General features: G+C 42.1%; 1 protein-coding gene across 1 annotated transcript in view; it reads right to left on the bottom strand.

Annotated features, from left to right (window-relative positions):
- Positions 1 to 17,755, bottom strand: part of SPAG16 (sperm associated antigen 16) — a 339,824-nt gene that overhangs the window by 86,136 nt on the left and 235,933 nt on the right. Inside the window, exon 14 of the mRNA XM_015867952.3 lies at positions 10,761 to 10,826. Coding sequence (XP_015723438.2) covers positions 10,761 to 10,826 — 66 coding nt within the window. The remainder of the gene's footprint in view (positions 1 to 10,760; positions 10,827 to 17,755) is intronic.

A 17,755-nucleotide genomic window follows, 5' to 3' on the forward strand; every position in this document is an offset into this window, starting at 1 on the left:
GGACTTTGCCTTTACAGTTCTACCTCCAGACATCCTTTCCTGCCTCCTAGTACACATCCCTATATTATTGGAGATCCCCTCTACAATGGGTACATGCAACATAATCCCAATCTCAAAAGGCACTTAAAAACCACTGTAAAATAATTTCTTGTAGCCTCAGGATGATGTCTGCTAATGAGAAATTAACAGATTTATATCATTTCCATTAAGTTTTTTAAATCTTGTTTTCCTTTTTTTTTTTTTTGACATACCTTATTTTTGTTTTTTGTTTTGTTTTGTTTTTCTAGTGAATATTAATAATGATTAACAATGAAATTAAGCATCAGGTACAAGTTAATTTAATTTCCTGAAGATTACTGTGTATCAGTAACACATGAACTGTGGCAGATAGCTTTATCTAACTTAGGCTGCAATAACCCCCGCCCCAGCAGTATTCTCATCCTAGTTTAGTTCTGAAGGAAGGTCAGCAGTTGTTCCATGGCCCTTTGTGAATATTTTAGGTTAAACAGTTAGTGAAGGAGCTCACTGTCACTTTGAGAACTTCCTTTGCTTGCGGAGCATCAGGTAACGATACCGCATTCACAGCTCCCTGCACAGACCCCATCTCCCATCACCTACCTGGCCCTGGCCTGGTGACACAGCTCTTCTGGCATCTGTTCTGTGCTCGAGCAGCTGCAGCTGGAAACTGCCTGCCATGGAGCCCCAGAAGACGCATGATGAGCAGCCTCAGCTGCCTCCGACTGAGACAGAGTGGGGAAATAAGCATTTCTAAGGTGCACCCTGTGGGACACATCCCAAGTCACTTAACTCTACCACCATTTTATATGCATTAACGTATTTCTAAAGAGGAGGAATCATTACCTCCCACACTTACAGCATGAAGCACATCAGGAACCTGGTGAGAGCTGTTAACCTCATGCCTTGATGTAATACAAAAGCTAACAGCAGTCAGAAAGTATGATGGGGCACAAGCAGCCAACAGTCCTGTGACTGAGCCATCGCATCTCGTGGGCTGGACTGAGGCTTTCTGAGCTGCAGAGAGCCAAGGCAGGGGAATCCCAAGGGAATCCAAGGAGGGGTGGATGAATGTGGTGCAGCTTTAACAGGAAAAAAGATTTTAATGTCCTATTAAGCCAAATGAATTATGCAAAATAGCACACAGATGGAGGAAAAAAATGCAGATGTGTTCCATTATTAGACTGATGACTAATCAATCACCACCCATTTTTGAAGCACTGGGTTTAAAAGCACTCTGGTTTCAAATGAAAATCTTCTTAGAAAGACACAGAGTTACTTAACTTGGTAAAACTACAGAACAACATGACCACCTTGAGAGTGTGGTGGTATTATGACTTATTTTTATCAAGAGTGGAGATTACAGGCAGTGCCAGTACCTTCACATCTGATATTTCCTTCTCAGTTTTGATCTTACATCACAATCAAAGTAACCATATATGCCTCAAGGCAGCTACAGACAATAAACATCTAGAGCTTAGGCAACTGGGGTCTGGTACTCCCTCCCTGTGGCTTTTTTTTTTCTTAACCTAATAGACATCAGTTGGCAGGATGAGCTCTTCTGGAAGAGAGGGGAGTCAACATAGATGAAGAGTCTTCACAGCTTCACAGTTGGTTCTTCCAGCTTTATTTGCAGTTGTCAAGAGACAACTCCTCATTCTGCACTGTGCAGTTGACTATTAAAAGTTCTGCAACTTGCTGCAATAACTCACCGGGCTGTTTTTCTCTTAACATTATGGCCCAATGTGCAAGTTTTGTGCGCACTGACTGTGCATGCTCTGGGCAAGAGCAACCTCCCTCACAAGCACAGCTCTACATGCTCTGCAAGCATTTGATAAAAGACAATATCTATTATTAAAAACCATTATGGATTCATAACTACAAGAATTTGCTCCAAGCTCTCTTTCAAGCTCACTTACAAGGCAGTCTCAGCACCTACCCCACTAACTGGAGGGAGATTACTATCTCTCAGCACAACGGGTGTTTTCTGTCTTTGGGAGCATGGATGGTTCTGGTCCTGGCACAGATTCTGTTGCTGGCTCTCCTGACCTTCAGGGGCTCCAAGGAGAGAGAGCTCTGGCCAAAGGATGAGTGCTGTCAGTGCAAACAACACACAGCATGTGAACAGCCAGGCAGCCCTTGGGAGCAGGAGGGAGAGCTCTTACCGGAGAAGCACACTGATGTGTTTGCTCCGTGTGAGTAGCGACCAAAGTCTGTTGTTATTGGAAAGAGGGGAAACAAATATGTTGGGAATGGGAAAAAAGATGTGGATGAGATGTGCGTGCTGATAAATGAACAGGTATGTGGGCCACAGCACACTAAGGAGCTTAAAGATATCACAGTAGAAATGTTTATCTCATTCCCTTTTTCTCAGCGATGATTTTGTGACAAGGTGAAGAATATATCCTCAAGTGCCATTATTTCTAGATTATTAACTTTATCCTTTCAGAGCATGCAGAGACCCATAAAGAACATTCCTTCTGTTCAACAAAGGAGGAGTTCCATTGAAAATAATCAAAGATGACGGCAGAGCTTCGCTGCAGCAAATCTCCATTTCCACCACCTTTAAAAATAATGATGGATCATGGGTCTCTCACTTGTTTACATGCACTCTGCAGACTTTCCTCTCGCTGTGAGAAACAGAGGGAATCACTCTTCTCTTTGCCACATCAAGTAGTGTGAAGTGCCTTGTGGTGTTTGAGGAGAGCAACACATGCCAGGCTTGCAGAAGCCCTTTGCATAAATTTACATATGAAACCCAAGATCACTGCACTCCCTGCAGAGTTACTGCTAGCCACCGTTGACATTGCACTTGAAACGGCACTGCAAAGAGAGCAATATCTTTTGCAGAGAGGTTTAAAATAATCAATTTTGTTTTTCCTTTTTAACCATCAAAGAAGGGCCTTTGAATTCTGGGAACTGAGCAGCGAGAGGAGGAGATGAATGATAATTGCCATTACTGGCTTTTCTTGCTCTTCTGAGAGCCAACATGACTGAACTGAAGCTGGGTGACATCATTACCTGATTAGACACTCCTGAAAGCAAAATGCATTGCAATTCTGAAGGCGTGCCATGTTCTTGTACTGGGATTTTGTTGTCATTCAAATATAAATCAGTTGATTTTCAAAAACGGGGCAGCATTCACTGCAGTAATGTGAATATATACATGTGCTACGTGCTCTTATAAATGCATAAATTACTGTTAGTGCCAACAGAGCTATTGTTGAAACGGTAAACTGTGGGCCATTTTACAAAATACAACATCTGAGTGGGGAAAAATACCTATGAGTAAACTACAGGTGCCTTCTTAAAACACAGAGATCATCAAAGGAGTGCAGAAAGTGAAGAAGTTCAACTTGATATTTGACTATAACGTCCTCGGGCAATCTGTAAGGGAATCCAAATGCACAAGGAAGGAATATCTATACTTTATAAACGTTCTCATGGATGTCTGGATGTTTGGCCCATCTCTGTACTCCTATGAGCACATGAACTCTCCTGGTTTCAAAGTATTCCAAGACAAAAGAATGACCAGTTCAACAAATTGCATCCCATTGGTTCCAGGTCTTCCTCAAAAAAACAATCAGCAAAATGTCAAAACAGAATGATCTGACTTCCTCTCCCTGCTCGATTTCAGCTCTGCATTCTCAATTATTTTCAGATTAAATCATTATTCAAGGGCCTTCTAACAGTGATATTTATTCAACTACCGATTAATTGCATCTTCGGAACAAAGAGGCCTTTCCAAAATTGGCCCTCCTTTCATTCTTGCCTAAATGCAGTTAAACCCAGCCCTGCTATGGAATGGAGCCATGCAGTGCACCTCCAAGTGCGCAGCACTGCTCAGAGCACTTTCTGGCCACAACTTGATGCTAAAGGGTAAGTGGCTCAAGAGCCCTCTTTGAATGCAAACACTCACTTCACCAAACCACATTTTGCTTAATTCTGAGGAATTAGCTTTGTGCAAATGTGCTTTATGTTGGAAAAACTCTCACTTCTCTGCATGGAGCAATGCAAAACCATACCGACAGCAGCCCTCCTACCAGGGTAGGGGGCTAATTAATGCAGTGGGAGCCCATCCACACAGGTGAGCAGATGTAGGGCAGGCAGGCTCATAACTGAGCTCTCTCCTATCCAAGTCAGTGGTAACAACAGCTTAAATCTCACGATTTACTGAGAAAATTACTGTCACACGAGGGAGTTACACCATAAAGCGCAGGGACACCAGCCTGCCTCCTCATGTATTTTAGAACAGTATTTCCTGTGAAACATCGTATATGAAGGTGAGTTTGACTGTAATTCAGGTGGGAAATAGAACTTCAAAAAGCCTGGCTGGATCCTGGTATTCCGATTTTGTTTATATTGTAAAACGACATGTTTAAAGAACAGCTGTTAAAATGAAAAATGAATTAGGCTGGGGCCCAAAATCCACAGCATAAATCTGGCACTGGGAGGTTGGCCGTGCTGGGCCTAGGCCAGGAAATGCCATTTTTAACAATTCTGATTCCTGCAGTTGCAACTTAGGAAAGAGAAATTAATTCTTCTCCTCTAAGAAAGAAGGGCATGTCTCACACACTGCTCGCAGTCCTGCATGCTAAGCAGCGTTTGCTTCTGGGGTTGTATACACAGAGGGTCACATTCACTGCACAACACCACATTCTGCAAACAAAATCACATTAAGGGAGATAATCTCTTTTTCTTTCAATTACGCTTACGAGCAAGTGGACATAACAGTATATTTGTAACCGTAAATTTGAAGTCTGAAAGCAAAAGAGAAAGTCCTGCATGGTCAATTCATTAGCTGCTCCTCCTGAGGATCTTTCCAAGGACTACATTTCACCTAAGGCACACAGCATGTTTTTCATTTTGGCTTTTGTATTTTTTTTAAGTTGCTCAGAATCAAATTAAGTCAATGCCATTTAAATATGATGCCACACTTTCTGCTTCAGACATCAGAGTTGTCTGCAATCCAGTCACCTGTGCATCACAGCATGTATGCTGCAACCCAACCACAAAGCCTACGAGGCTCCAAAAAGGAGGCATCCAAAAGCATAAGCCATCACTGACTTAAGAAATAACAACAGGCTAGGTGCACTGTTATACCCACCAAAAGAAATATTCAGCTTTTAAAACATCCAGACCTAAAACATTCCAGAATACTTCACAGCATCCTGTAAATCCAGTCAGAAGTTTAAGTAAATGTCTATTTATACAGAATCACAGAATGGTTTGGGTTGGAAGGGACCTTAAAGCCCACTCAGTTCCAACCCCCTGCCATGGGCCGGTTGCCCCCCACCAGCTCAGGCTGCCCAGGGCCCCATCTAACCTGGCCTTGGGCATCTCCAGGGATGGAGTACCCACAGCTCTCTGGGCAGCAGTGGCAGGGCCTCACAGCCCTCTGAGTAAAGAATTTCCTCCTAACACCTAACCTAAACCTCCCCTTAGTTTTAAGCCATTCCTCCTTGCCCTACCAATATTGGACTCTAAAAAAAATCTTACCTAGCAGTGGTATGCAAAATTAACTGATGAACTGTCTTGTTCAAATAATAACGAGCCAGATGAGCGTTAGCCATGGCGCAAATGAATTTCATGGCAGAATGAGCAGCAAAGCCCTCCCTGCCTGCTGTCTGCCCCACATTTCTCAGCCTGCCCCATCCCTACACAAGGCACCTGCTGGGGTGAAGAAGTCCCCGTGAACATGACTAGAAATCTTGCCCTTCCTGGCAGGTTGGAAATACCTTTGCAGACCCCAGTAGCAGGAAGACAGAATGCAAGCAAATCTCTCCCTGTCGAAGCTTCTGTGTGTTTGCTTTGCTGAACATTACAGGATGCTCCATCATCTACTGCAGGTATCTGTACAGGGACGACAAGGAGCACCAGAAAGGGTTCCTGGGTTTATAAGCAAAGTCGAACGGAAGGAAGGCCTGAATCCTACAGCAGGAGAAATGAGGCAAACTGTTGTGGCAGAAAGAATTGGTGCATTATAACCCTGACAGTAAAGGTCTCTAGGGCAGCATCATCTGCTCTGTGAGCCACAATGAGGACTGCTCTGTCACTGACTCTCCAAGGTGTGCTACACCTTTGTTAGCAGACCGTCTCTGTTCTCTGGGACACGTAGCATGGTCAGATAAGAGCACACATATTGCTGAGAGAAAGAGCTGGGGACATTTTTGTAACTTCACAGCTATTTGGTAGAGACATTCTTGTTTGTTTATCCAGCTTTCTATATTAAGACTCTGGTATCAGAGGCAGAGAGCAAGAATATTTACGCCGATCCTGCTAAAGATGGACCTGTCTCAGCCTTCTGGAGTGCTTTTCAGATCTGCTCTGGTCTGTAGGCAGTGGGTACCACAGGCACGTACTTGCTAGCTGGAGGGATCTGCCAACAGCAACTGCACCAGGGATGATGGGAAGTGATTAAATGGAATGCCCGGCCAAAGGAAGAATGGATTCCAGGAAAATCACTTCCAAAAATAGGGAGCAACATGAATATTTCAGAGAATGGATTGGAAGTGTATTTTAGGACAGTTCTCTGAGTTCCACCATTAGCAGAAAGAGCTTTTTGCCAACAAAAAAATGGAGCGTATTGATGCAGGCTTTGTTCCCTGCTGTGACACAGATACAGAACAGATTTCTTCTTCCTGTTCTCTTTGTTTTACTTCTCACAACATTCAGTGGGCTGAAAATGGTTAACTAATGATACCAAAATCTGTATTTAAAATGCACTTTAGATCGGTAATTATATTCCTTATGCATGGAGACAGAAATAAACTAGAGGAAGAACCCATTAGCCCTTTTGCATGTATAATTGAACACGTTTGATATTACTAGGTAACCTTTGTAAGTAACTGGCTTTGAGTTTATGCAAAGAAGTGAACACTTGAATACATAAATAACAATAAGAGCAGATACTTTTTTGAGTTTGCATTCTGTCCTTTGCTTGTTTGTGTCTGTGAGATGCAGTCAGACATCCTCAGCTTTATGTGGCCATCCACAGAAACATCGCAAAGATCTGACTTTTGCATCATTTTGGTGCAGTAATGAATAAGAACTGACATCGGATATCAGTATTATTGGCCCAGCTAAATGGTAGCTGACATCAAACTGGACTGCTGAAGAGGTAAACAAAATTGAAATTTTGTTTTTGTTTAAAAACTGTCTGACATTATTTGTCCTTCAGTAAATCAATGGCAGAATGAGATAAATGCTTTTTGCATTTTGGCTTGAGGAGGTAAAATCAGGCAGTTGGTACCAAAGCATATTTTTATAGTCTTGCAGGCTTTCCTAATACAACCTGTATCTTCAACATTTGTTTTGTTGTGTGAAACCCTGGTAACCTCTGCAATGATTTCTTAACCTGCAAGCATCACACAAACACAATATGGCAGATAGATACAAACACAGGAGCACAGTAATTATACCCTTATCTCACCATGAGTGCATACGTATACACACATAAGGGAGTGAATTTTGTTCTAGTTTGAAATTGTAATGATTGAACCAACATCTATACTCTTTGTATGTCAGGAACATATGGTGATTTGCCAAGCTGGGAAAGCGCTGTATAAAGTACGTGCAAAACTTTGATTTCCAATGCTCTAAAGGCCGTGCTTAGATTTTCTATCACACAGTAGAAAAGGCTGGACAACATTCAAGAACAGATCACCACTTCTTGTGAGCAACCTATTATATGAAGCTGCACTGCTTTCCCATTTCCCCCCTGATTAAAAACTTGTACAAATACAAAAATGCTAGTGAACTGAATTTTCATCTTTGCTTGAGTTACACAGATACGTATTAATATTCTCTATAATGGGCACGAGAGAAGATAGCCAGGGCTGACACAGGTGTCCCCACTGCAGCCTTTGGATGCAGGAGTGAAGCTCCTCCCTCCAGCACCTTCTGCCCATTCCTAGCCTGCATTTAAGCAGTCTTATGGAACCAAATAATTATGTGGGCTTGTCTGAAATCACAGGGTCATAGAATGGCCTGTGTTGAAAAGGACCACAATGATCACCCAGTTTCAACCCCCTGCTGTGTGCAGGGTCGCCAACCAGCAGACCAGGCTGCCCAGAGCCACATCCAGCCTGGCCTTGAATGCCTCCAGGAATGGGGAATCCACAGCCTCCTTGGGCAACCTGTGCCAGTGCATCACCACCCTCTGGGTAAAAGTCCTTGTAATGTTCCAAAATCAGGGAAATTACCTCTACAGTGCAGTCTCTAGAGGTTGGGCATCTCTAAACGGGGCACCTTTGGTTTCCCAGGCAAGGTACATTCACATATATAAGATACATACAACTTTTAGTGTGCTCAGAGACTTTGAAGAGAGGTTGAACATGTACAGCAGCCTCTAAAAAATACATCCTTCCCACCACACATGCACATTTCCACCCAAAGGCTTAGCCTCTAGTGAAAAAGAAATACCTGAAACAATTTTCTCTGCATGACAGTAAAAGGGACTGTAAAATTAAGGAAAGATACAATTTTCTACATCAATTCAAAAGCAGTTGTGTGGATTTTGCTGCAATTTTCCCAAATTTTTGACAGGCACAGAACCAGCCTGCCTTTTAATTCCTAATCCAATCACAGCATCAGAAGGCAAAGCAGAGCATTCGTTCAAGCAGAGGCACTCAAGCCAGGCTCTCCGCAAAGCTCGTGCCCAACAAGGCAGCCCTCAGCAAATGGCTGCGTATTTTGAGTGCCACACAGCACAACAGCTCTACAGAAGTATTGCTAATCACGGAGTCTAAATGCTACTGAACACTGTACACGTAACAAAAATCTGTTACCTACAGTCTTAAGATGTATGGTATAGTAAATAACTTACATTCTAGGGAGCTGAATGAGAATTAGTTCAATCTCTATAAAGGCATTATTCATTTTTACTTTTTCCTCATACAATACTCTTCTAAAATATCCCTCTGTCTTTGGACACGCTGCCTGGGTAGCTCTCAGATCTAACTGGAAAATGTGCTCTTTGTTCCTGCATTCTCTATACAGCACACTGTGTAATCAGCATTTCACGGTCCTTCAGAACTCCTTTGGCACACAGCAGCCTCAACCACAGCTATCACAAGCCCACTGAAGTGACTTAGGGGCTTACTTAAACAGACTTCTATCCTGGTAAGGAAGTGAACCTTCGGGCTGTTTCACCATTACACCTTCAGAATCCCACCCTGCAGAGAGGACTCCTAACACAGCATGGGAGAATGTTAGTGCTTCTACAAAAGCTTTTTCCCTCAAAAACCACGCATGTTTTAACAAAAACTTTCTCATCCCAGGGCCTTATTCAACTCACTTACGGTGGAATATTTTCATTTTCTTGGTGGGCAACCAAGAGAGGAGAAGAAAACGGTTCCTTGGTGCTACATGAGGTTGAAACTTAGAACTTCTTTTGCCAGCCAACCAGTGTCACAACTCTAAGTTGTGCAACTCAGGACCAACCACTCAGCCTTTTCAGTAGATTTTCTGTATATACAGGGTTAATTTGTGCAGCTGCAATTACAGCTCCTGAAATTGTATTCCTCACTCAATTTAATGAATGCTGCTCTGGATGTTTCCATTTTTACTAATTCAATCATTAAGAATGTCAACCAATGATTTTAGTTTAGGGTTTAATGCCAAATATAATATTCTTTACCAAAATAACATGCTTAGCTGGAAGATTATCAGCACAAGCCTTCCAGCTTTCTGTTAATCATTACAAGCTGCATTAAAGCATGAGGCTCTTAGTAAATACTCAGGTTAGAGACCATGCTATATTATTGCCAGGTACAGTGAAGCTTTCCCTAACAATTCTTCTTGGTGTCAAATACTATTTTTACTATACTATCATGTTTCAAAACACTGAGAGGCAGGCTGTGCCTGTCGAACATACATACACGTGGCAGAAAAGCAATTAAGATGCCTTGGGAATCCCTATTCACCTCCTTGAACTAAGCTTACCTCACACTTTGTGCTGTATCAACCCCTAGGGTTTGCTCTAGAAACACATACAGTTCCCATAGGCGAACAGTACAGCACAAGTGGGTACTACACAAGAGAAAATTCTGGATCTCCTACAGCTGAAAACTGGTACCTTGCTATGCTTGTAATGAAACACTAGCAGTGAGAGCATGGGGAGCAGGAACGCTGATGAGGTGCTTTTCAGGAAAGATGACGAAAAAGCCAGTTCCTTAGAGAGGAGAATTCAAGTGGTGGCAAGAAGCAGCATATGCTTTATCATTTCCACACTGGTTTTAAGAGCAGCACGGGCAAGAGTGCCAGAGGAACCATAAACTGCAAAAGCCTCGGTTTCTGAATATTTCAGATGACTTCTAAGAAACATTCCTAAACAAATGACTTACCTTACAAAGTCTGTAAGCATTTTGATCACAGCCTGTCACCACCCCAACCAAAACAACCCACTTTTGACAACAACTATACCATTAACCACCCAAGAAAAAAACTAACAGCGAATGTCATTGAAGTAAAGTAACTAAAGGACAATATAAAAAGGAGAATGGCTTAGATTATCTTGCAGTGATGAAAGGAACATGGAACTAGGCACATGGAAAGGCAGCTTCATTTAACAGTCTCTGAGTCTGTGCCCTGGCCGGAGGTGTGTGCTGCGACAAAGTGTTCCAGAAGCTGAGCTCAGCTTCAGGGCTATCTCCTTCATGAGATGGTGTTTATCAGAGTAAGGAATGTGGTGATAATAATTTAAAAATAAATATATGAATAAATACATAAGCATCAGAACTTACCTCCGGGCTGAATGTAGCATGATTACAGGGGTGCAGGTGACCATAGAACGTACAAACACGGAGACCCTAAGAATTAAACATAAAGAAAGCACTTAAGTTACAGTGCTATCCATTACTCTACGTTCTCATAAATACAAAGACCTTGATTTTGTGGCTGGGTGCAACAGAAGGTATCCTGTGTGCTGAAAACAGAGTCCAGTTGCTGGAAGAGCAATACATATCTCACAATTACTAAGGATTTATCTATTGCCTTACTTCATGTAATTGCTTCCAGAAAAGGTGCATTCAAATATCATGAAAAGAAATCACATCTACCAAGCAGGAGGGATTGAATTAGAAAGTGTAATCAGTGCTTCCATAAGACCGAGCCCTGCTCTTAGGCTGTGATTCAGTATGTGCTTCTTGATACTCCACACACACCATTAAAGTCTTCCTTAAGGAATCACAAGCATGAAATCAAAATTAATTATCTTTTGTCATCTTCCACATTAGGCTGTAAGTGACCTACATACTTCAGGAACATATGTCAGATGTCATCACTGATACCTGACTTGCTCTCCCAATGCAGCAGGCATCCAACCACAATATCTCATGCTAAAAAGAAGTCTGCATGACAGAGGTAGCAAATGGTGCACTTCCTTGTTTTCATAAAAAACACTGGTTTAACAGTTAACAGCAACAAAAATACCATCAGAAGTAAAACCCAACAACCAAAACAAAGCCACAAGCACCAAACAAAAAACAAACTGCTCTCCTACTGTGCAATATCTGAAGTCTCTTTTTCATTGAGAAAGCCTCCTCCATGTTTATGAAGGTATTTAAGCAGTATATTCTTACTGTTTGCAGCAGGCTCTTCCATGAAAGGAGTTAATAAGATTTCAGCACCAGGTAATTCTAGAAGGGCACTATCTACAAACATCCTGTAGCTCACATTACAACTCTGACCAACTGGAATTCAGTCAACAAAACTACAGTTGGCTGTTGTAAGTGTATCAGCACTAAGAGCAAAGAGGGAGAAGAGCTAGTGAAGGTGAAGAGCAGCATGGACACGGGAGCACAGAAGTAGCCACTGCCTGCAGATAAACTACACTTGGAAATTGGAGGGCAGCCATACAACTGTGAGATTGGAAAACTCTCCTCAACCTCAAGCACTGGGAGAAGAAGACTTCATTGACTGTAAGCAGGAGCCTGACAAGCCTGGAAATGAATGACTTCCTGCATGTGGCCAAAATCTGGAGGTCAAGGTGACTCCAGTTGCATTTCCACGGCTCCAGGATAAAGCTCAGTACTAAAACCTTCACAGAATCCATTTTGTTTAGAACACAGCAGGCAGCAAGCTACTCCAGCAAGCCCCACTTTGTACGTTCCCATGTTTTTCACTTTTTCTTCTTAACTAGTCTCCTCTTCAAGGCCACATCCACTGCTGAGATCAAACCAGGAGATCAGCGTTATCCTCATGCAGGTCTCACAAGAGAAACTAACAAAGAACAAGACAACAAGAAAGGCTCTGTTCTACTGAAGCAACCCAGTATCTTCAAAAGAGCAAGCACATCAACTTCCAGCACAAAAAGGTTGTCAGAGTGCAATTCTTTGATTCCTCACAGTTATCAACAGAATTACGGGTCAAAAAACCCCTCAAAGAACCCCCAGGGTTGCTTATTTAAGTGGTTTTAAATAACAAAGCCAAGCCAAAATATCCCTATAAAAAGAAAATCTGAATAATTACTATCCAATTATAAATTCACTGCCGAAATGGAAATGTGATCACACAATTCCCAAGATACTACAGATAGATTACACTTGATAAAGATAACACAGTTGGAGACAACTATAACTAAGCACACGTGAACAGGAAAGCAAGAGCAAATTTCCAGTACATAAAATCAGCGGCAATATCAACGCACTAAGTCCATGGTAACAGCCCAGACATCAGCATATGTTTTGTGTGTAAAAAGTACTGCCTGCACAACAAGTGTGTTGCTTAGCAGGGTATGGTTATTTCTTGTCAGACACACTAAAGCACCAATATACACACAGTAGCCTTTCCATGAAGACAGAAAAGCATGCCACCACAAACAGAAGAGATGAAAAAGTGCACGGATGCTGTGCCACGCAATGAATGGGAACTTCCTGTTTTCCCTTCTGCCAGTCAACTCAGCATAAACCACCTGAAAAGGATTTTAATGATAGTAATAATAATAACAAAAGCTATACAAAGGGAATTGTTCTGTAAAGTGTTTTTCAATGTTATTGCTGAAACTTAATTTCCAAAACACCATTTTATTTTTATTGAAGGCACAGCTAGTGTTTCCTTTACCAGCACCTGGAAATCACAGTCTCCCCCTGTTTACCACTGAACTGAACTTTTTCAAGTTTCAAGACTCACCTAGGAAATGTACTATGAGGCAAAGAGTAAAGGAAAAAGGAGGAACTTGTCTTAATGTTTACACCGGGGAGGTGCTGTCAGTTAGGGAGAATGGCCATTCCATTGCAGCTACCCTCAAGTCTTATGGGACCATAACCCCTGAGAGCAGGAGAGACACCAAAATGTTGGAGCAGGGCTCTGCAACTGCACAAGGGCACATTTTTGCCCCCATGTTAACCTCCAGTGCCCATCCAGTCTCCTTGAATCTGACACCCGAGCTGTTGTAAAGGGCAGTGAATTACGGAGAATGCATTATTATTAACTGAGTCATCGGGTCTTGATTGAAATATTAATGGAAGAAATCTCAGTTCTATTCACTCCTTAAGCTACTGCCCAATTACATTAATAACCATACATTCTTCCTCTGCAGAAAATACACAGATAATAGCAACAATTCAAAGAAAACAAAATATGAAGGGTTCTGCAGCGTGTTTTTTTAGATGGCTATTCAGACATGCACAAACACATGTAATTTTCCATTTTAAAACCCAGAAATTAACATTAGAATCAGCAGTTGGAAATACCATGGCATTATTTTGTGAAGCCTATCAACTTCTCGGCTTCCACTGAACACAGATATTAATTGTCTTGCCTCGGATGGAGCTATCTAAGGGACTTCAGATAGAGAACAAAAACACTTCAATTTTTTCAATGCGATCCAGCACCGTATCACAAAAGCAGACTGACCTTTGGCACGGAGGATCTGTGAGCAGTAATCCTGCAGCCAAAGTGATTAAGCAAGGAACCTAAATTCAAATGATTTTTTGTTCTTACTTTCAAAGGATAAAAGCCTATGAGTTCTGAATCAATAGCAAAATTGTGCTTCAAATCCACCCTCCTGTATCCATACAGATACACAAATAGTAGGGCTAGACAACATAGGCGGGAGACAGTTATAACATATATTCCACAGCTTCTTTACATCTGCAGAATTAAGGTGAGCCATTAACTCATTCAACACTGCAGTTCACTATTCCTATACTTATTTTAACATACATACTAATTTTGAATGCTCTACTGGACATGAAAATCTGACAAGAAAAAGCTTCCTTTGCCAAGTTCAAAAATCAAGATAACAAATCCATTAGATTAAACAAATACATGCAAGATGTAATTATAAGCTTGATATGATACCAGCTTTTAAACAAGAACATCTGAGCATGCGGTTTAGCTAACAGTGCTCAGATGAAAGACCCATTTGTAATTCTTTGGTTCGCTTAGAAGTTAAAGAAACATTTTCATTTAGACAGACTTCATGTATGGGGTGTTCAAACCACGAGGAACTGAACAGCAGAACTGGCCACCACACATTCTTTACCACAAAAAAAAATAAAAATAAAAATAAAAATAAAATCCAAATAAAGCAGCATCTCAAAAAAAGTATTAATCCTTAGGAGGAGAGGGTGAACAGAACAGTGCCTTGAATAAAACTTCTGATCTTATATAGCTGAAAGTTTCTCAGGAAGTCAAATAATGTGAAGCTTAGGAAGCTCACTCCACAAGACCTAAGCATAGCACATGCACTGGCTATTGACTCATCAGGGAAGGCTCTCTCAGTCCCTCTTGCTGAATATAGCCAAGGACATCCATTTTACAATCAAGTGTAAAATGAAAAGGATGCATCCCAGTCCATCCCTTGCCTGTTCCATGTGTGGTCTGTCTATGTGGTCTTTGCACAGGTGGGTGCCTGGTTTACATGCACTTTGTGTCAGCGAAGCACTAGCAGGCTCTCTAGTGAATGTATGACATCTCCAGTAAAAATAAGGACTCTGAAGGCATCCCATGCTTTGTATGGGATTCTTCTGCATTGTTGCTTTGAAGTAGGTACACCAAGAACACTAGAAGGAATTTGGATCTCCTTATTAGAACAAAACCTACTGCAGGTTTACTTTCCAAAGAGAGTAAACTCATCAGGAGGGGATACAATGAGAGCACAAAAAGTGAAGAAAATAATCCAAAACCACTTGCCCCCTCCACTTTCACACAATGGCTTATTTCTATCAGTCCCTTTGTCTCACCCAGCATTACCACGGCTGACTTCAGCACTCTCCTGCACCCTGTGATGTCCATCTGCATGCGCCTGCCAGCAGCAAGGTCTGCTCTCCTCTCCATCTGCCCCATCTTACCCCACCTGGAGCACACCAGGCAATGCAAAAAGGTATCCACCCCCAGAACCTCTGCCAAGGACTTCTAGGAGCACGTGGCGTGCGGCATGTGTACAGTAAGCAGGGAACAAACAAGCAAAGCAATTTTACCAGCTGTCACTGCAGGTTTTACTCTATTACCTCAAACACGGGACCTTCAGCACAATGTTTGCTTCTGTTCTCCTAGGTTGGAAATAGAGCCTAAAGGGGAAAATCGTGCAGAGAAGACTGTTTCTTGAAGACAGAGTAAGGAAAAAGCCAGTGGATTACTCAGACATTCTGTAATCCAGTATGTAAGGGAAAAAAATAACCTGCAACTACAATTTGGGTGCTTTACTACACAAGGACTCGCAGGTGCAGGTGTGTACACTGAAGTCTAAACACTTCAGCTGCAGAGCTACTTGCTATTCTTATGCTGATCTCCCTCTCTCACAGACAGCCCCACTTTTTTTTCCCCAGTAATTCAGTATATCTTCCTAAAGAAACACAAGAGAATTTTGAATCTCTTTAAAATGCATGCACTTATACAACAGCTTTCATTTGGGGAATCATAAAAACAGGAGAAAGCTGCTTGGTAATGCTCCAGGAGCTCTGCCAGCTAACCCTAATGCTGGGATCTTCCTCAAAGAGCATCTTCCCTCCTCTTCTGTTAGCAATACTGGCTGTTAAAAATGCAGAAAAAGCTAAATGTATCTTACTGAAAGGCTCCTGAATTCCCACATTTCTGCATCCCTTTCACCTGAATGCAGCATGAACGTGTCCCCTGCACCAAGCATGCAGCCATATTCCTTCTGCTTAATTGGGAAGAAAAGCATGTTTCTAGGCCAAGACCTTGTATGCTAAACCTGTTCAAAGGAAACCTTTAAGACTCTTCCCTAAAAACACTAGGAACAGGGGTTTATAGTGGAAATGCTGACAGGTGGGATTTGTGCCAGCATAACATAACCTGACTCCAAGATAAATGTTTCATGAATTAAAAAAGTTGAAAAAGGCTTCTCTGTTCAGCTTTGTTCTTGAGATGAAAGTGAATTATCTTTTTGTCTTCTACTGACACTTGGATTTTTGTTCTGCACTCTGCTGAAACCCATAACCACAGGCAGTATTTAAATAGACATGGCCATGTGGGATTCTCTCCTCACTGAACTCCTGCAGGAGAAGTTCACCTTCTGACTATAGGAAGAAGGAAAAAGGTTTCCTAGCAAGGAGATGCCCTCCTGTACCTGCTTCTGTGAAGAGAGAGAAGCCATCTCTGCTTAGAGAGACCACAAGTGGGCAAGGCTCCACTGCACAGTCATGACAGCATCCAGAGACAGAGAAGGAGAAAGCTCTCTCCTGGTCCCATTATTCCCTTAGAAGAAAATAAATGGGGGGGGGGGGAACCTGAAAGGTATTGAAATTCTTTCACTAAAAGCAGACCTGTATATTATTTCCCGGGTTGATATTGGCAGGTGGCTTCAGTCACAGAAGCTGCAGCATCTTAATAAGGACTCATAAGGCAGGTGGCCATACATCACCCTGTCACCTCCAGAAGAGCCAGATTCAGAGATGGCATTGCTCCTGCCCAGCGTCACTGCAGGAGCAGCGGTGGCCAGGGGTGTCCTGAACGCTGACATTCACAAACTGCTGATTTAACAAAGCAGGACGAGGCCTTTGTCCTTGACACAATTACTAAATGCATTTTGTTTTGGTTTGTTGGTTTTTTTAAAACCATATTTTACAGAAATTAACTCTGAATTCCAATACCTCACAAAACAGCAAACGTTTTCAGGAGAGCAAGACATGAATGTCAGAAACCCAGCAGGTCTGTCTGATACCAAATACTACGGGCTCTGTTATTTTAACCTAAAAAAGGATAAAAAAGATGAATTGTAAACTAGCAGAAGGTGACGGTGGAACGTAACTAGTTAAGTTCAGAGTGCAGTGAAAGCACAGAAAAGAAATACAAAAGAATTTTATGCTGGCTGTGAAAATGAAATGACATGAAAGAAGAACAGTGAATACATAAGTTAATTTAGATATAAGAAACAGCGAGCGAGCTGCATGGGAAACCTTTCTTCCTTCTCAGTTATAAAGGCAGAGGGCCTGAAATTTGGCTTTCCTGCTTAGCAAATTTCCCTCATCCTCCATCCAGAAGTAAGTGCTGTCTGGGCTGCAGGAGGGCTACAGAGAGGCTTGAAGTTGACACTGTGCATAGAGCCTTGCACAGCTGCTGCACCAGAACCCACCTCTCCTACATCTGACTTCAGTGCCTCAGTTCAGCAACTGGTTCTTCACCTGGTCTTCCCATTTGCTGCCGTAAAATACTGCACACAACAGCCATCCAAAGAGAGCAATACAAGGCACTATCCCCTGATCTCATCTGAGGATGAAAAGTTGAGCATCCGTGTGAAGGCTTTCAGGGCTGTACAGTGCTATACTCCCCATTT

This window comes from Coturnix japonica, chromosome 7 (assembly GCF_054131305.1).
Source record: "Coturnix japonica strain WE chromosome 7, WE-NBRP24, whole genome shotgun sequence".
In the NCBI taxonomy this organism is placed as follows: Eukaryota; Metazoa; Chordata; class Aves; order Galliformes; family Phasianidae; genus Coturnix; species Coturnix japonica.